Source organism: Desarmillaria tabescens (genome assembly GCF_030435595.1).
Source record: "Desarmillaria tabescens strain CCBAS 213 chromosome Unknown EV420scaffold_209, whole genome shotgun sequence".
NCBI classification, from domain to species: Eukaryota; Fungi; Basidiomycota; class Agaricomycetes; order Agaricales; family Physalacriaceae; genus Desarmillaria; species Desarmillaria tabescens.
In genome coordinates, this window is record NW_026848508.1 from 33,247 (window position 1) to 52,951 (window position 19,705).

At 45.2% G+C, this 19,705-nt stretch overlaps 4 protein-coding genes across 4 annotated transcripts; 2 read left to right on the top strand and 2 right to left on the bottom strand.

Moving 5' to 3' along the window:
* Window positions 1-1,090: 1,090 nt before the first annotated feature.
* Window positions 1,091-1,636, top strand: EV420DRAFT_1282988 (uncharacterized protein; the record flags this gene model as incomplete). Its single annotated transcript, XM_060468313.1, has 1 exon — window positions 1,091-1,636. The coding sequence occupies one exon, from the start codon at window positions 1,091-1,093 to the stop codon at window positions 1,634-1,636; it is 546 nt and encodes a 181-aa protein (XP_060321560.1).
* A 9,415-nt stretch (window positions 1,637-11,051) lies between these two features.
* On the bottom strand, window positions 11,052-11,363 carry EV420DRAFT_1654398 (uncharacterized protein; the record flags this gene model as incomplete). Its single annotated transcript, XM_060478814.1, has 3 exons — window positions 11,052-11,087; window positions 11,135-11,191; window positions 11,241-11,363. 3 exons carry the CDS (start codon window positions 11,361-11,363, stop codon window positions 11,052-11,054), a joined length of 216 nt encoding a protein of 71 aa, XP_060321561.1.
* A 713-nt stretch (window positions 11,364-12,076) lies between these two features.
* Window positions 12,077-15,970, bottom strand: EV420DRAFT_1654399 (uncharacterized protein; the record flags this gene model as incomplete). The annotated part of the gene is made up of 9 exons (XM_060478815.1): window positions 12,077-12,375; window positions 12,429-14,049; window positions 14,100-14,466; window positions 14,515-14,767; window positions 14,850-15,103; window positions 15,158-15,182; window positions 15,236-15,403; window positions 15,457-15,524; window positions 15,576-15,970. The coding sequence occupies 9 exons, from the start codon at window positions 15,968-15,970 to the stop codon at window positions 12,077-12,079; spliced, it is 3,450 nt and encodes a 1,149-aa protein (XP_060321562.1).
* A 1,856-nt stretch (window positions 15,971-17,826) lies between these two features.
* Window positions 17,827-18,946, top strand: EV420DRAFT_1488947 (uncharacterized protein; the record flags this gene model as incomplete). The annotated part of the gene is made up of 6 exons (XM_060470675.1): window positions 17,827-18,014; window positions 18,046-18,286; window positions 18,311-18,371; window positions 18,405-18,453; window positions 18,563-18,734; window positions 18,755-18,946. The coding sequence occupies 6 exons, from the start codon at window positions 17,827-17,829 to the stop codon at window positions 18,944-18,946; spliced, it is 903 nt and encodes a 300-aa protein (XP_060321563.1).
* Window positions 18,947-19,705: the final 759 nt, after the last annotated feature.

The following is a 19,705-nucleotide window of genomic DNA, read 5'->3' on the forward strand; positions in this document are numbered from 1 at the left end:
GCAAACAAGCTTTTGATTAGTAGGTCTGTGACAAATAACCAGGACAAACATGCTAGTAGCTCCCTGTATACCAGACTCTGCAGAGCATGCAGGAATGATGGTCGTAAGTATACTCCGAAGAAGAAATGGCATTTGACACAGAAAACTGAATGCAATAGTGATGACATACGTATGTAAGAACAAAGAAGCAGAAAGACAGTCAATGCCAAATTGCATTTCTTCATCATTACTACAAAGAGCTTCAAAAGAGGAAGTCCCTTCTGAGAAAAAAACCGGTCGCAAGTCTGGTCTAACATGACACACTGAAGTCTATGACTTTTTGAGGAGTGGTTGTTCGACCAACCGAGTGCCTGCCCGGGCAACATTTTGGTTTCACGGGTTAGGGAAGAGCAATATGAAGATAAGTGTTCTGGGAAAGTACCAATACCAATTTCAAGTTTTGTATGACAGCGATGGCTTGGAACACAAGTCACAGTCCTGGTTCAAGAACTGCCACAGTGAGTGGCCAGCAGCAAGGAAGGAACATTGAAGCATCACAAAGTTCGGAGAAAGACTCCTTGCCTAAGACATCAGATTCGGAAGAAGAGCTTTTGAAAGTACAAAACTGATGTGTACCCACTTCTGACTAAATTTGATGTACATGGAACCTTAACCCTAAGGAAAGTAAGGTTAGGTTTACATTCAACTTTGTCTGGAGAGGGGACATACCATATATAAAGCACCCCCATCCTTCCTCAGGCCCCCACAACTCTCCCTCAAACCACCACTATCACTTGCTCTCACCCTTCCCAGCACCTTCCCAGCTATGCTCGCATTCATTCAAGCAAACCAAAGCCTCACTATTCATCTGTAAGCCTTTCTTCTGCTGTTCTGCTCCATGAATAACGGTGGTACAAAGATGATGCATGTCCGATGAGAAAACATGGTGGCAATGGCTACGCAGCAGGGTAGAGAGCCACCAGAATTGCATTTATCACCCTCAACAGTGTTCCACACCCTGTCGAGGGCACCTCTTGTTATTCCTGTCTATAGCAATATGCAGCTGACCATGATGGTCCCTGTTCGCTGCCATTATGCATCCAATCCCGACATGTCATATACCAGATATGTGCATGAATATATCGTGTTGTCTTCACCACCTGCTCTTGGTAAACTGCACCATCATCACATCCCACTGCTGTCACAGGCTGAGGGGGACATCCCGACAGTGGTACATCCACTGTTACGACCAAGCTGTGGAGACAAGATGATCAAGCTCAACTTCACTCACAGTCTGTTGGGTGTGCGTGTTTTTAGTCATGATGGCTGTGTGAATGAGGCAGCAACGAACCTGCCTCTTCCATCACTGGCCATTGTCCATCCAATGCTTCCATGGCCAGTAGTCATTCATAGGTTGAGCCATCAAGAGTGGGTGACAGTTGCCGACATCGTCGAGAACCTGTGGTATGCTCTGCAGATACCCATCCCCCTTCAAACATCATCATTGTCACTACTCCTCGAAAATCAGGACAACGCGCCCTTTACCAGCTGTTGTAGCATGCCAGATGGGGTGGAGCAAGAAGTAGTCCCTAGGCTGGTGTATTTGAGGGGAAAGACACAGTTTACAGGTCTCCGGGCTATAGGAAGCGACACATGAGAGTTACTGGTTGCGTAGAGCATGCAGGTCACTATGTGGCCATTGGGATATTTATTTGGGTCACTAGCTGGATACTTATCCAAACGTACCATAAAAGTTGTATCAGTTATGCTCAATGGACAATGACAAAGGACTACCTCAGGAGGAGCTTGTGGTGACATGTTCTAATGAGAGTGACAGGGCATGGAGGGGCAGAGATCATCAACTCGATGTTAGCAGCAACACTTATTGCATCCGCTTGATGACTCTTAACCCTAGCATCAGTAAGGTTAGGGTTACACTTCCTCCCATTCCTGAGCACTTGAGTCATCACCACATGCATTGATATTACTTCCTTGTATGGCTAGTATCACTGTGTTGTGAAGGGCTGTGTCTATACTATCTCACGAGTGCAACAATATCCTAATCAGTCCAGCTTGTGCCAAAGCACAAACCCAATGGCAGCATCATGTCATTCAATTTGCTCAGATTGATCCCATTACAGCTGACAGACCCTGCACTGAAGATTCTCTATAGAAATTTGTCAGTGCACCATGAAAGAGGTGAGAAATACTTATGCAATCAGACACAAAAAGACAATCCCACCACTACTGTAAGTAGGGGAAAAACTGATACCCCAATTGGGACCACAATGTTCTGGCCTTGACCTTGATACTGTGGCAGTATCTTTTGCCACCACCTTTTTCATAGTGAGATTCCAAAGCTAGTGGCTGGTGTTGGATGAGAGAAGACCGCAGTGAGTTGAATGAAATACCAATGGATGTGTCCATGTATGGAGGCGAAAAGAGGGTGTGGCAAGGTGATTTTGTTGAGCCTATGCTTACTACAGGGGTAAGTAACATTGTTCCTTCGGATGGAAGCATGTTGATGGCAGGTAGGATGGGCGAGCGGTCTGTTGAAGAAGGAAACTGATTGCTATAGTACAATCTTATGATGTTAAACAGAAGTCGATGAGCACTGCTGACTTCATCATACAATCATCAAATCTATGTACCCATAAAGATTTCCATCCAACATTGTCTTCCCCTTCGTTATCAATATCGCATCGCAAAGGCACCACTGGACGTTTTCTCATTTTGTCTTGAACTAGAATACCTATTAGCCATAGGTGTAAGTTCTCAGAACTCCCACTCACATTGAGTTGCAAATCACAAAGATTCTTGTGGTTCTGGGTGATTTCAATGCCCTAACTGCCACTGCAATGAAACAATGATGAGATTGAAAATGTGATAAAATGAAGACGAGTTGCTCACAAGGCATCAGTTGTGCATACTGTCTGTTAAATCCTTGTCCAGGCCCACATTGCTGCAGTGTATTGCAGCTAATGGTGAAAGGCAGCAGATCCTTCATGTTGCTTCTCCTGCTGCTGCCAATGGCTGTAAGGGTTGACCAAAGGTTATATGGCTACTGCACAAGGGCTTTTAGTGAGAAGCTCTATGAATAGATTACTAGGATTGACCTACCAGCCATTGTCTGTTGATCCTACTCTGCAGAACAAAGTCATGAGCCAAGCAATGATGGTGGTGACTATGGAAAGCCTAACAGTTGCGCTTCAGATAAATGACATTCCAAATAGATCGGTACCTGAGTACCCCTGGGACACAATGGGTCACGGATTTAGGATAATTGGACATTATATCATATATACTAATATACATAATAACTAAAAGTATATTATATATAACCAAAATCATATTTGATTATTCACTGCAAGAAATATTAATATTAATAATATGCATGATGTAGGGTCTGTCTTCCTCTCCTATCTCAAGAAATATAATGCATCAGTACCACTCTCTCTTGCACTTGACCTGATTTTCCAGATGAAAAAAGACTCAGTCATCAGTCCTATCATCATAACTTTTCATATCTATCTGATTATCATATAACTGGTCTGATACAGAATCTCCATAGTGCAGACATATGGCCTGCTCCCCAGTGTATACTGTACTATTATGACTGGATATTCACATAATGCATAACAACCTCCTGTGAAGTGAATATCTGTGAACTTCGTAACATGTAACAGGCCCTTTTGGTGCCTTAAATTACTAAATATAGCATTATTTTTCGGTCCAGCTAGTGTTGCCATGGCTCAACTTGACTCAACTCGGCTTGACTTTGGATGACTCGGCTCTGGGACCACTCTGATGATGAGCCTCCAGGCTCTGTACACTCAGAATTCATGGATTTTACCAGATATTTAATTCCCCAGCCACCACACAAACCTACTGTTTCAATCCCAGCAATATTGCTTAATGCCGCCACTTATCCTTCCCCACTTGTACCCCATATCAATTACATGCCCCTTTCATTAATTCTGCCAGTCTTCTTTCATTAATTCCACCAGGCACCTGATTGTCGATCTCATGGATTTAGAATCCCATCTGATTGCCTAGCACAGCCGCAATTCCGCAGCACAGCCACAATTCTGCAGCTCAAATAGCAATTCCGTGGCATTAGCTCTAATGCTGTGACCTTTCCTCAGTCTTTACTAAGGCTGTTATACTGCCAAGAGATTGCTGCAAGCATCTACTTCAGTACACTTGCTTCAATGTACTTTGCTGCAGCAACACAGCAGCTCAAAATTCTGGAGATCGGTGGCATTCTTGCTAATCACTTCATCTATATGCGGTAAAGCCATATGGGTGCTGTTACTTTAGAACATTGGGAACATGTGTTTGGTATCATTTCTTACCAATCTATGTACTATGGACTTACTAAGGACTTGCTTCAAGTATTCTAAATTTATTCCGGACTTGTAGTATAAAAGCTAGTATACACCACGGAAAATAGGTAGTTGCTAGACAGAAGTTACTGGACACTAGCCATCTGGTGTCCACAACTCGCTTTTATCTTTTAATCCGCCAGCATCGTTTCACTTTCACCAGCCAGGATCGTTTTCATCAGTTTTCACCTTCTACGTCACCATTGTTTTACCCAGCTCAGTTCAGGATTGTTATGTCCCCATGTGGACTCAGATTTGGATCGTTATTGCTGCCAGTAGCATCTGTCACGGAATTTTGGTCAACAGCTTCAGATAGGATCATCAGTCATGGTATTTGGTATCTTGCCGTCAGTTTCAGTATAGGATAGTCTCCGTGTAGACTCAGGATTAGTATCAGTTTTGTTTTGCCATCGTTAACCTCAGTATAGTTTCAGTTTCAGTCCAGCCCAGTCCCAGCCATCATTTTGCCATCACTAGTTCCCCCTCATATCATCGCCAGTTCGTCTTATCTTTGTTTTACTGCCAGTTTCTCATTTCTCGACTACAGTCTTCATCTCTTGCCATCACAGTATTTGTTATCTTGCCAACGGTATTTCTCTTTGACAGTGTTTTCTCTAATTCCGTCAACATCACCCATGGCCTTTACTAGTTAAATTTCCGTCACTTCATTCATGGTTTGCCAGTATTTCCAGTTATACCAGATTCCATTCCTTCTCGTCTATCGAGACCCTTCCCGGCTTACAGCCAACGTTTTCTAGTACTCGATCGTTAAGGGTACTACTTTGCTGACTGAAAAGTCGCAGTGTATACTTGCGTTCTTGAGGAATTCATCGCATGGAGGTGCACCAAAACACTCGCACAACAACAAAGCCTTTATTGCTGCTACACACCATTTGCCATGAACTCCTCTAGAGTTTTGGTTTTTGCTGTTGCCATGGAAGTTTAGGCTCATCACTGAAGTCAAATGAAATCTTTGACTTCAGCTCGACTCGGCTTCAAGCTGCTGAGCTTTGCTGAGTCATTGATCTCCTACCTAAATAGGAAGGTACAAAAAGAAAACTTCAGTAGCAGATAATTTACATGCAAAAATAGTTTCAAAGGTCAGTATAAATGTAAATGTGTGCAGTGGCCACTATTTTCTAGGGCTGCTTGGTGTATACAGATAGCAAAGACTGAAGCTTGTTGGTGTGGGAAAGTAGAGCAGTAAAAATACGGCGGTTTAAGAATTCTTTTCTCACATTACCTAATGCAGATGCCCATCTGCTGCTAGTCAGTAATTCAGCACAAAGGGAGGGTGCCAAGTCGCTGTTCCTCTAAAAACAGATTTAATAGTTTCAACTCAATGTCATGTACACATAAATGACTATCTGGGACCACTAGGTCAAGGTAAAAACAACCCTTCCAAAACTGGACAAAGTCTTCGACTCTGGCCAGCTTCAAGCCATCAAAGTCAAGTCGCAGCCGAGTCAAGCCATTTAGGGTCCCAAGTCATTTTGGTGACTCGGCTCAGTCCGACTCTGACTCCGCTGGACAACTCGGTGACTCGGACCTGAGCTGTGGCAACACTAGGTCTAGCTAATGCTGGACTGCCTATTAAGGTAGATGACATCATAATGAAGATGTAACTTTGTGAAGATGTGCATAACACATAACACCCTGTGAAGATCCAGTTGTAATAGTACAGTATGCATCAAATGCTTTCACTATCTTGTGTGTGTCAAATCATGGAAAATATGGGAGTGTTCCAACTATCTAAATAATCATTTGTATCTCATCACTACACTGCATGTGAGTACACACCTTACTATTCACACAATGTAGCTTCCCCTCAACATAGCCTTAAATCTCTTCTGTCATACAATGTCTGCACCAAGACCCTCACCTCACACTAATAAATTGGCCTACTTTGTGAATGTGTATGAGTCATGTGATCCTCTGATCCCTTCACATGGTCTCACTGCTGACCAATTGCGTGACTGAGAATAGATGGTCACCACTGACCAATTGTGTGACTGAGCTTCTGAGCTCGGAATCACAGTCACATAATTGGTCAGCTGTAACAGTCACATCCAATTCTTGAAGTCGTTAAGAAACAATAATCATAGGGGCTATTTTCCGGTCATAATAAGATTTGGGCTGGCTTCTGGTAGCTGGGTGAGTCAGGAAACAGTACTAGAATGCTCATAAGCCTAAATAACATAAAAGTGGACCTGCTGATGATGTATGGGGATTTTGGAGAGTGGGTAGCATAGGTAATTTCACAAAAATGGCTGCAATATTCACTTTTGGGGTTTTTTAAGGAGATGCATGCATTGGATTGACCAGAGGACTTCACCAATTGATTATCTGACCTTGGAAATCTCAAACCAATTCCTCTATAGCACTTGTAGCACATTTTATTACTAGGATTAGACGAGCACATTAGAAAGAGAGGATTGGGGTGCACATATTGTTTATTTTATTTTCTGAGCTTCAGATGAGACTGGAATTGTCACCAATGAATTCCTTGACCTTGAAAACACTAAAATGACTATAGGAACAACATATCAGGCTCCAGAAATGGTAGTAATGATAATATTACACTTCAGGAGGAGCACATATAGGAAATCACTTTTCTGTGCCTCGGAACACTTCAGATGTTTTACCATTGTATTTCAAGACCTCAAAAACCTTTGAATAACACCAGAATTCAAAGAAAACCTTCAGAAATACATGTTAAAAAAGGGTAATAGGGGATGGAGGAGATATACCTTGTATTATGCATTTCTAGTGGTTGGGGAAGGTATTACTATTATATAATAGATGATATATATTGTCTAATGATGTGTATAAATTTTCATATCCATCTGAAATGAATTGGAAGAGATATAGGTAAATCATTCTGCAAATGATGAGGAGCACATCCCCAATTTTGATATTCTGGCCATCCCATGGGCTAGAGACTATCAGAATCAGATTCCTTGACACATAAAACAGTAGAATTATAAGTTATTCATGTTTATAACTGTTTTATGTATAGGTGACTACTCCTAAGACCTAAGTACTTTTTCCTTATATGGTTGATTAATCTTGTTCCATTGAATTGGTCATAGTACTAACAGCGCACTTTCCTGGGTCTGATTACTATAAATGATATTTTGAAATTCAAAATAACACAAATATGAAGCGCAACTGTTAGGCTTTCCATAGGTGACAGATCTGCCTTCGGACTTTGAAATATCCGAACAGCATTTCTGGCAATGATAGTCCTTTCTCTCAACTCTCTCATTCCTACTTGCATATTTGATCTTTGAAAAATTGCACTCTCCACACATTCTTTCAGCTTGAATAGCTCCAGCTGTACTAAGGAACTCTTAGACAGTCTGGATACCATGCCGCATCTCATCATTGATCAAGACAAAACCGATTTTTTTTTGTACTAGATCGAACAGGCTCTTGTTCGAACCACTGAAAACCATTTACATGAAAACTTGCTGCAGACCATGAACTTGGACCAAACTTCCGATGGAATGTCCATCATCTCTATTTGTCCATTTTCATTGACAGTGTATATCAGATCATATCAAACACTTGCCGTTATTTAGGCAAGGTCTAGTATGAAGACCAAATTCATATGAAGTGTACAGTACAGGAAGATAGCTGTCATACAATGCGATGGATGAGCAGATCTACATTGTCAGATGTAGGGTATGGCACAGCACACATAAGGGAACCTCAATATGAAAGACAACCTTCCACATCCTCCTCTATATCCAATGAACAAGCCTATCTCCTGATGGCGACATGTCCATATCCCAAAACATCTTCCACACCAGCACAGTCCATGCTGACCCATCAACTGATCTATTGCAACACCCCCCATCTTGCGTCCCATTACATACCCTTCTGGAACTCATCTCGCTGCTGCTGGTGAAACTTTAACAGCTTCGCCAGTGAGCGTGTCAGGATCCACTGCAGTGCCTCCAGGTGCTGGTCCTCATTCAGAGATGAACTCAGTGATTGCTTCGATGCAAGTGTGACTTTCCCCTCCCACCAAACCTTGTCGCTATAGCATGTACCTGGAGTGGTTCTCGCAGGAATACCAGGGCAGTTATCGATGCACGACACGATATCTAGCACACCCCTTGCTGCTCACTTCTGCTAAACTAAGCATGCCTTCAAGTTTGTCAAATGTGCACCAAGGTGGGATTGCAAGACCACTGATAATCCATAGTAGTCATTCAAGAATGGCATCGTGCTCATGGATAGGTATAGACTGGCTATCTGGTTCGAAAATGAAAGAGCTTGAAGTGAAGAACATGGTGGTTCATCATAAAACTAAGGATGGGAGAGGGTATAAGGTGCCATCATGTGAAGATAACACAGTGCTGGCATCTGGGTTATTGAAGCCAGCATGGTAGGCCACTCTGCATTCCACTGTGGAGGCGATGAGAGAAAAAAGGATGACCTGGTGTGACTGTTCAGGGTGTGAGCATGTGTTGATTGTCTCATTGCAGCATGGTTGTTCCGGTAAATCGAGCTGCATCACCATCAACACATGTGATAGGTAATGGAATGATGATGGATATCCTCTAGAATAGCTGTATTGTAAGAACTGAAGGCATTAACAGATGAAGTACTACACACCAAGGCGTGAATGCTGTGTTTGGATTTCCAGGACATCCCAGGAGGCATTACATCCAATGTCAGCCATTTGTCTTAGCTCTCACCCAACATCTATGAACTGTCATAGATTCCGGCTCTCTTCATCAATCAGCATTGGGCTGCTGCGAACCGAGGATGCCACTGAACATCATGTTCACTGCTAGAGCTCCATCTCGACTCTCCAACAGGTGGTCATTGGCACAATGACTCTTCACAGTGGTTTGAGAGATAGTAAATATCTGTTGAGCTTGAAGACTGCCGCACTATGAGATGCATGAGGGAAATGAAATCAATAAGAGGATATTTCATGCAAGGGGGTCGCAAAAACCGAAAAAATCATATCAGGTCGAAAAATTTTTTAAGGCCTTGATGGACCGACCGCCTGACTGCCATGGGAAAAACATACCCACAAGAGAAACATCATGTAATCACTCCATGTCAGAGTCACCTGCCAGTGCGAGCTTTCCACCTACGTAGTCCTCTCATCCTCGATCTAAGCACTGATGATATACAGTTTTTGTCTGCTAGCAATGATGCTTTCCTACTGTACATGACTGACACTTCCAATTTGGGACCTGTCGTTCCAGGCCAACACATTGAATGTGATACTATCCAATCTTGTGAGCATTCCAACACAGACGTATTCAATTTCAACTCACCAATTCTGTCTTGTCATTGGGAGCAAAAGCAGAGAAAGAACTCGAAAACATTTTTACAGCCGGTAATTCAGTACTGACTAATCCTGCCGATATCCGGCACCATGCCATTGGCGCTTCAAGCCTTCAACATCATTTTGACTGCTTTTCCGGCACTCTTTGGGTTATGTGAGGTCATTACCCTGCATATATCAGCTGAAATAAACATCTCTAGCAGTGTCTAGGTTCTCTGGATGATATTTTACAAGAGGGGGGCAAAAAAATTTTAAGGACCTTTTGGACCGACCGACCGACTGACCTGATGTGCTGGCTTGCTGGGCCGCAACCCCCTTGATTTCATACACCTTTTTGCCATTACCTGCAAGCTTCGACAAGTTTTGATGCCATACCAACTATCGCCCGGCTTTGAGTGCAGCCAAGATGATGTCTCATGAAGCTCTGCTGCATTGAAAGTTCTGATAGCCATGATAAATGAAGATGTCAACAAGGCCTCATCTAACCTCTTACATTGAGAAAACCGTGTCGATAACGCCAACAAGACGCATGTAGCAGTGCATAAGTTTCCTACAGTAGACTTCTGGATGAAATTTATCATTGAAAGACACCAGACAAAAATCGCCTACCTTTCCAGTCTGCTCTTCATGAGATTCTTGACTCATTTCTTCGTGTCGTTTCCATTCCAAAGATCATCCTCTTGCCATGAATAAGATGAAATCAATCCATAAAAGCACATATAATAGGTGTCCTGCATGTGGGAGAGGGGGGAAAAAGAGAGAAGAATGGGACGATGATGGTGGTGGTCACAAACAAAGAAATCATGGGAATGCATCATAATCAGGATGTCGGGCCAACTTCCGGTGGCCTCCCATCATCTCTACATTGCGCACATCCTGGAGAAATAAACGTTTAAACCTGCAAGCTGTACGAAAAGTAGGTATTTCCCTAAAATTAAGTATTTAGCGCTGAAATTGAATTTTTGATGCCCTTGGAATGTGTCCATTCCAAGATGTTATAGGTCGCACCAACTGAGCCATAGATTACTACTCCATCCTAGCACGATGATCATCTGTACTTACTTCTCTAATCCTCTATCCTCTGTCCGATGCTGACCGCTGAAACACTGAGGCCTAGGTCTGGAACAGTATCATGCCAAGGTGCCTGCTGCCGAGTCCCATAGAGAACTAAGAACCTGAATGAACGCGCGTATGTCATGTTCACTCCAGAGCACAAACTTTGAAACTCTACATGCAAAAGAAAGGACAACACCTCCTTCTGCAAGGATATTCAAATCTTGATTATCTTACCCTTCGTTGACATGAAGCATATGAATGCGTTGGCGAGACGAGCAAGGGAGTGTCCCATTAAACCCCGTGTTCTCGTCACATCATCACATAGAAGAGAAACACTCCATATCCGGTGTGTGCTTCAAAAATATCAATATAGGTGCTTGTCCAATCATTCGCAGCATACTTGGTGAGCTGGCACCATAGGTTTTTTCTTTCCTTTTGATACCTCTCTGTGCTCCTTCTAGAGACAATGTGTGAGAGAGCACACACTCAAAGGCATCAAATATAACCTTGATCAACTCTACAGGTGATCTAGGAATGTTACCAACGAACTCGATGGTCACAGAAATGCAAAACACGATTCCAATGGTAAACAGGCCCCCTGGTGGCGGATAGGGCCTGTAGTGAATCATAGGGAACGGTTCTTGAAACATTAATTTAACCTGGGGGCGTGTAAAAGAAGAATTAAAATGAGATAGCTCTTTGAAACTTCGACAACTCTGATCTTCATATTTTTACTTCGTTTTGTTTTTCTTCCATTGATGCTACTCTCACTGTTAAACTACGATCTAGTAACATCGTCCGACTTAAGACATCCTGATCCTGTGTGCTGCCACGCGTTTTAGTTAATTAATACTCCAGATGGAACTTTTCATTATTTATGCATATAGCTTCATGCCCGTAGAAATGTTATTACACTTCCACACAGGGTTCAACGGTAAATATACATGAAAAGCGGATGAAACTAGTACACAGCACGCGGTAGCATGCATCATACGTTCTTGTGCCCATAGTTGAGTATAATTCTGCAACCCGAAGCGAGCAACCACAATATCATCTCGGTGAGGTCCAGGTATCATTAACAAAACAAGGCATAGAGTGGGGGGCATCGACACGAATGAGAATAATACGTCAGTTCCAACCCTGTCATGTCACAACAATATGGGCCAAAAAAAGTCTGTATTCAGGGACTTATACATAGCCATGCATTGCGAGGGACAAACGAACCTGCCTTGTGAGGCACGGCACCACATCGTGAGGGAATCTCACACAAGAAGGCATTAAGTAGAAGAAACAGAAAGGAAAGGCAACTCGTAAAACACACCTCAGGCATAGGTATACTCCCTTAGATGTACGACGTATACACCGTTATCTTGATACTCTCCACATAATTTGTCGAGTAGGGTATTCCCGCTCTCGGGTACACAGAGATCGTATCCCCCGGTTTGATTTTGGCCATCCATTCCTTGATGGAAGATGGGGCATCCTGATAGTCCCACACATTGACATGAGTCCGACTCTGGAGGTCAGCGGTGACATTATCCTGAATTCGCATGAATATGCCAGGGCTGGACTCTACCCCAGCTTCAAACCAAGTATATGAATCAGAATATAAGCCTCCGGCATGCCCTTTGAGTATCCATTCTGTTTGGGCAATCACTCTCTAATAAGTTACAGCAGTTTGCAAGGTCTCGCACCTTTCTTGCCATGGGACAACGTCGTGAAGATGATGCGCCGAACCGGGTTCTCCGGGCTACCAGCAATCGGTGGTGTAGAGATATAGGGTTCACGAGGGGAGTCATCTCGGACGTTGACATGCTCATGTCGTTCAAACGAATTCACAATCCACAATTCGGCAAAATCAAGGATAGCCCGGATGATACCCGGTGCTTGCGAAGTACTAAGCCGCTTTTCCAACAGGCGCGCTATTTTCTCAATGTCCTGTTGCAACTTGGGGCCACCATCGAGTATCGACAGATTCTGTCGCGTCTCCGGGTACCACAGCTCTCCGGCTGCCCACTCCAGGTCCTCAAAATTTTGAGGTAAGCATTGATCGAATGAAGCACCCTTTTCGAGCAGATATCGGATAAGATCCGAAGAGCGTTGGTTCAGAGCGAAATCAAGGGGTGTTTTCCCCTTAGAACGAGGACTGATATCGCAGCCCGCATCGACAAGAACTTTGACACTGTCAATACGGCCGTACCTTATGGCCGTATGTAAGACAGTATCACCACTGATACTGGACCTAGTATTCACATCGACTCCATGACCAAGTAGAGCTTTAAGAATGTCTACACGACCGTGGTCGGCGGCTCCAATGATGATGTCGCTATGACCGTCCTCTGGTACATGTTCCGGGAATGACTGGGGGTGGGGCTCAGGGGGAAATACAGTAGCCGAACCGCAATCCAAAAGTTGCTTAACCACTTCAACGTGTCCATACTTGGTCGCGAGGAAGATGGGGGACACAACTTCATAATTGCAATGATAATGCTGAGCACGATTATTCACATCGACGTGAAATTCTTGTAATAGCATTTTTACGGTGTCTAGCTTGCCCGTGGAAATGCTAATCATCAAGGGTGTGCCAAAGTAGAATAACGGGTGCTCTTTGAACTCGGGAAGTTTGTGCAGGAGGTCCCGTACCAATGATGCTGGCCCTTCAGACACAAGAGGATAGACCATATAATCCAGCTCTTCGACGGGGGTGGTATTTGACAGGTCTCGCCACGGATAGTTCTGCAGCAGTCCTTCGTCAGTCACTAGCCAAGATGGACCAGCACAATAACGCGGATAGACGAAACCGCCAGCGTCTTCACATAGATCATATTCCTGCGATCGATATTCTCTATAATACTTTAAGACCTCTGTGCCGAGATATATGATTTTGCTAGAGGAGAAGCTAAGGCTCTGCCACTCCAACTTGGAGGAACCATCCTTCGTGACATCTCTCAGGTCCGTACCAAAATAAGAGAGTTGTCTGCGCGAACGCTGAGCGAGTAGGTCCTTCTCCAAGTTATCGAAGAGAGTAAGGAACACGTCAAAGTCAGGAGGCTCTTCCGACTCCGAGTCAGGCCGTGTTTCATACATTTTGACAGTATGTACATCCCAGTTCGAAACGACATAGACAAGGAGAGGATGTTCTTCTAAACGCTTGAGAAGGTCTTGCTCTGTTCTACACGGCCCATTCTGGAAATCCTCATAGTGAAGATATGCGGAAATGAGGTCGGTGGTATGCCGGTGCAGGAAGGAGAACGATGGAATATGATAGTTTGAATGATGCGCCGTTCGTTTGAGATAATCCGAAAATAAAAAATCCTAGCAAGAACAATCAGCTTGATGTCTATCATGGTGATGACATTCCGCACCTGCACAGAGGCATGGGATAATACCACAATATCTGTCTCAGCGTCGTAGCGGACCAGACTTGAGCACATCTCCAAAAGATGCTCGCCGCTCAGAGGCTTCAAGTCCCTGTTCGGCGAGTCTCTTCCTGTTTCTACCATGACAGCCTCCACAAGTTCCGCAAGACGCAGCTGTCGATGCGATCCAACCAACCACCAAAGCGTACGCTGGACTATTTTCACAGCGCGCTGGCCCTCTCCTTTGACACTTTGAAGGATCCTTTCATACATTGAATTCAAGTCAGCAGGAAGATTTTGGAGTATCTCGTCGATGTCACTTTCGAATTTCGCTTTTGCCAAGGATTGCAGCTGACAGTCGACCAACCGGAACCTACTTGAAAGTCAATAATTTTCAAAAAGCAGGGGTGACAGTACTTACATGCCCTTGGACTTCTCCAGAAGAGTCGACGTGATACGTGTACGAACCGGTTCACGAACCCGTGCAAGCGGAAGATAAGAGGTGTTCATCCTGTCCTCGATGAATCTTTGTATATCATCCTGGACTCTCTGAGTTTCGTCCCGGAGAGAGATAGTAGGGACGTGGCTCAGAACGTCCAAGATGTCCTGCTCCCCTCTGCTAGTAACAAAGATGGAAAAATTGGAACGTGCGGACGCAAGCTCGCGAATTGCCGCTATATATTCTCTCCGATTTTCCGGCGCGCACTCATCAAGAGCATCGAGGACGATGAACACGCGCTTCCAAGGTGCACTCACCTTTCTCAGCAACTGAATGAGATAGCTTGACCGATTTGGGCGGATCTGTATGGTGCTGATGCATGGACATCTCCAACTCGCCGAAGTCCTTGACAAAGTTCTCCGGTTTGTAACACTCGAGAATCCGCGCGAGTAGTGTGCGCAGCAGTACGACTACATCGGTGCTTCGGACATCCTGGAAGTCCGCGAAAGCAAACAAAACGATCTCTTCGCCGCTGGTGACCTTTTCTCTCAAATGGTCGATGACAAACGACCTGTATACACGAGTCAATGAGATTCCAAGGCAGTCGTGTAGATGCAAGCCTTACGCGAGGATGGTTTTGCCGTTACCCGCTGAAGAACTCCGAGTCAGGATGACGTGTCAGTCGACTAATGAACAGACTCACGTATACCGTTCAACCACAGAAAAGAACCAGACGAATACCACAAGACGAATTGGTCATGCTCACGCAGCCATTCGCATGTTTCGAGCTGACGCCGTTCGCGCACTCCTTGCAGCTTCGCCTCGGAATTTAGAGGCTCCAGCCATTTCACAATGTTCTGGAGACGTTCGGCTATGAGATTCTTCGGTAAGAGCGTGCGCACTAGAAATAGTTTGTGAGATTACCTAGTTCCTTGGCTGCCTTCTTGGCATCAGCTTCCTGCTGGCGCTTCTTCATATCGTCAATATCTTTCCTGAAAAGCATGTCAAATTAGCAAGCGACGAATGAACGAAAGTTCACCTACGCCATCTTGACCAGAAGAGGCTGCAAATTCCCAGAATTTTGCTTTATATCATCGCGCAGTGCCTTGATTTTCTTCTCGCCCGACCACGTCCACTTGACGCGTCTCTTGATGTTGAACTCGAACTTTGGGTCACCGTACACTTTTAAAACGGAATCCAACTTAACCAAGGTAGTTTTGTAATTCCGCAGCGATGCAGACAGTTGCTCCTGCTCCTTGTCATCCCCTCCGTTTACACACTTCTGTATCTCCTGTAACCTCTCCCGGGCTACTCTGAGCTCTTCCATCAGCTCCGAACACGCCTTTGGTGCATTCTTGATTCCTTGGAAGAAGTCGTAGGCTTGGATGCATCGTTCGATGAGGTCCGGAATACCCGTTAGAAGGGAGACAGGGTCCATTGTTCGAAGGCAGTGCGTATGTGGTGGAAGGAGACAAGAGACGCTACGCTGTGTATCTGTTACTATCGGTTGCTGTGTGCATGGGAAGATGACTAGGAAGCGGGGATGATGGAAGCTCTATATCAGATACAGAGGAACCAATCACAATGAGTAGCACATGCAGCTACTGGATCAGGCCAAAAGCGCCTACGAGTGATAGTATAAGTGGACAGCAAACCTGGATTGATTCTAGGTCCATCGCATCCACGGATGGACGCCGTCGTTGAAGACAGACGTTGCCAATAAACGATAGCTCAGTGGCACTAGGACTCGGGCATGTTAGGTATGATTGCACCAGTGCATGTCTGTGTTATGGTTCTCTTAATATCACCTCCAGGATGACGCAAACTGCCGTCCTTCACACCACCGCGTGCATGAGTCCAAGCCCTCCCCCGTGCCCTCAACATAGCCAGAGATAGAGACAAGCTATCTCGCCCGTGATACAGGTCTAATTCAGGCTAAAGACCACAATGAAGACGTCGATAAGGCAATGTTCCTACAAGCCTGCGAAGATATTCAATCCCTTTTGGATGAAATCTTTCCCATCCCCTTGGCGTCTAAATACGCCACAAGTGGTGGATGATGTCCCTGGTTTCCCTCCGTTTGACGCATCTTTCCTCATCCAACATTCCCTTGAACGCAGCACACATTTCGATAATCTATTCCTGCAGCCCAAATAGGGTCTGGTGGCTTTCTCCGATAGTGCCCTTCAGGTGAACGTGCTGGAGCGCCGAGGCTTCAATGAAGGCGATAGGATACCACAGTGGGATCGAGGATTCTGTCGATTGCAATTGCATTGCGGAGATTGGCGTCTACGATTGTGAAGAGATGTTACGCGAACTAGTAGTCGCTATTGAGCCGAGAGCTAGTTTCAGAAGCATACAACGGCCCGCTCTTACGAAAGTTTGTTGTCTTCCGAGGAGACGTAGGTGAACCGGGCGATCACCATCAATTGACTCCCACATCCTAATCCAGGACATATACGGCCACAGCCTGTACAGCCATTTAGTCCAAGGGGACGAGACGTCCTAGAGCAGACACTACTAGTACCAGCTTTGTGCGATCGTGACGGTTTCACATGAAGATACGGCTTAAGAACCGGATGTTGAATAGGTCGGTATTTGAGCCACAGGAGGTCATAGTTCGGGAAAAAATGTCGAAATTTAGTGCAAGAACCTCTTAAGAGGTACAAAAAAGTCACGGCGAAATGAGTGGGAAACCCTAACCCTAAAGAAAGTAAGGTTAGGTTTTACATCGAAGGTCTGAAGGGCGGACATACCGTATATAAAGCAGTCCCATTCTTCCCCAAGACCTCGCAACTCTTCTTCGAACGACTACCATCGCTTGCTCTCAGCCTTGCGCGCCTCCCTCCTCTGAATTCCGCATCCACTCAATCAAATCAAAGCCTCCCTATTCATACTGTAAGCCTTTCTTCTACTATTTGTTCCATGAATGACGGTGCCATGAAAGACGATGCGTGCTCGGCGGAAAAAATGACAACGTAGCGGGGAAGAGAGTTGCCAGAATTGCATTTATCACCGTCGACGGTGTTCTACAACCTGTCGAAGGCGCCTCTCGTTATCCTCGTTATTCCTGTTTATGTCGATGAGCGGCTGACCACGACAGTCCTTATTCGCCGCCATTGTGCACCCAGTCCCGACGCGTCATATACTGAATCTGCACGCGAACATATTCCATCCTCGCCACCCGTCCTTGGTAAACAGCGCTGTCGTTACATCCCGCTGCCATTTCAAATAGAGACGATGACCTGATAGTGGTACAACCACGGTTAAGGTCTACCCGTGGAGAGGACGCTGATGAAGCTCGATTTTGCGCATGGTCTGTCGGGCGTAATGGTCATGAGGGGCTGCTGCGTCAACGAGACAACAACCGACCTAGCCCTTCCGTCGCTGACTAGTCCACGAAAAGCTTCCACGGCAGTGATCATTCAGAGGTCGGGTAAACAAGAGTGGGTTACAGTCGCTGATATTATCGGGAGGCTGAGGTATGCTCTGCAGATACCCATTCCTCTGCAGGCAAAGCCTTCGTTGTTGCTCCTCGAAAAATCAGGACGATGCGGCTTTTGACAACCATCGAAGGATGCAGGACTGCGAGAAATGGAAAGTGGTTCAACGGCCCAGACTTGGGTATTTGATAGGAAAGATGTGGTTTACAGGATTCCGCGCGAATAGAATGCACATAGTTGGGAACTATTCGTCGAATAGCGCCTATGTGGGTCTCGGGGGTAGGTACTCGATTGTAGCTGTAGACTCGACCGTATGTACTATAAGTATGTATTAGCGACGCGCAACAGACGAAGACAACGGACTACCTTTGGAAGAGTTGACTTCGACATGGTTTTGTATGTAAACACTAGCGTATGAAAGGGCGGTAGTCATGGACGTCGAGTTCATGGCATCCCTAATCGATAATCCTAGGCAAAGGTTAGCGGTCACATCTCTACGCTGGATAAAATAATGGTACCCAATACGCTCTGACCCCTGATTAATCCCTCCCGCCCATCGCTAACCATACCGGCGAGCACGGATGCAGACAGAAGGCTCCCACACGCCCACCCATGCAGACGCCACTCCCTCTCCCCAATGCTCCCCGAGTCGCCACTGCACCCAATGCCTTGTCAGTGCACGTCGTTGCTTTTCCGGAGTGTGAGCACGAGAGTAGTCCCGCCACCAGTCTGCGAGAATTGATGCGTCAGTTGCTTGCAGTACGTTGTTCCCTGCGAAGCGAAGCAGTGATGGTGGTGGAAAGATCAACAGCTCTTGCCGAGAGGCCGATCCTCATTCAGACTCCGAAATCTTCTTCCGGTATCGTCGGCAGCATAACTTCCGGCTTAAACCCTCCCCGTCCTTTTCCCCCCAAAAATTGAGACTCAAATACTATACATCCTCGGGCATTCGGCTCCTTTATGTGCTCTAGTCCCGTACTCGAATTCGCTTAGGATGAGTTCCGTTGAAGCTAAGATCGTCTGAGAAGTCTTCGCTGCAGTCTGCAGATGTAAGCACTTTACAGAGTACGGAACCGGCCTATGATGTTATCATCACTTGCGTGTTACATGCGAGACGATCTGGCGGCGCCATATGCAAGTGATCCTTTCATCCGTCACCGTATGTTTAGTTTCTTTTCTTTCTTTCCCGAGGCTGATCTATATTTGAAGGTAATCGTTCCAACCCTCATCCTTGTTAGAGTTGCCTTGGGACATGTTTAGAGGACCCGTGATGATCAGTAATAATTCATTTCATCCCGTCCGACCCATACTTCAATGTAAACTATCTCATTTAGGTCCAGAAGGCGTTACCAGCCTCAGCAGGCGCCGCTATTAGATCGAAACATGTTGAGTGCTCCTACTTGGTTAACGTTTTTCTCTTCGTCGTCTGCATGGAACTTGTATCCCTGATTATGATTATGCCGCAGCCGAGTTCTGGTTCCTCCACCGAACAGTCCATGTCGAAAATATGAAGAATACATATCGGCGGTGTCATCTACAGCATGAAAGCCAATCCTTCGGAGACGATCGTACCTTCTAAAGATTATCCTCGTAAAATTTCTTAATGAAAGAAATTTGAGTCGCTGTATCGAGACAATCAAGTCATTAACGATTGACGATTCAAGTTTCAACGTCGTCTAGGTCGTGATACTCGAAAAACACAGTCCGACGCGCACGGTGCAGTGGGTAAG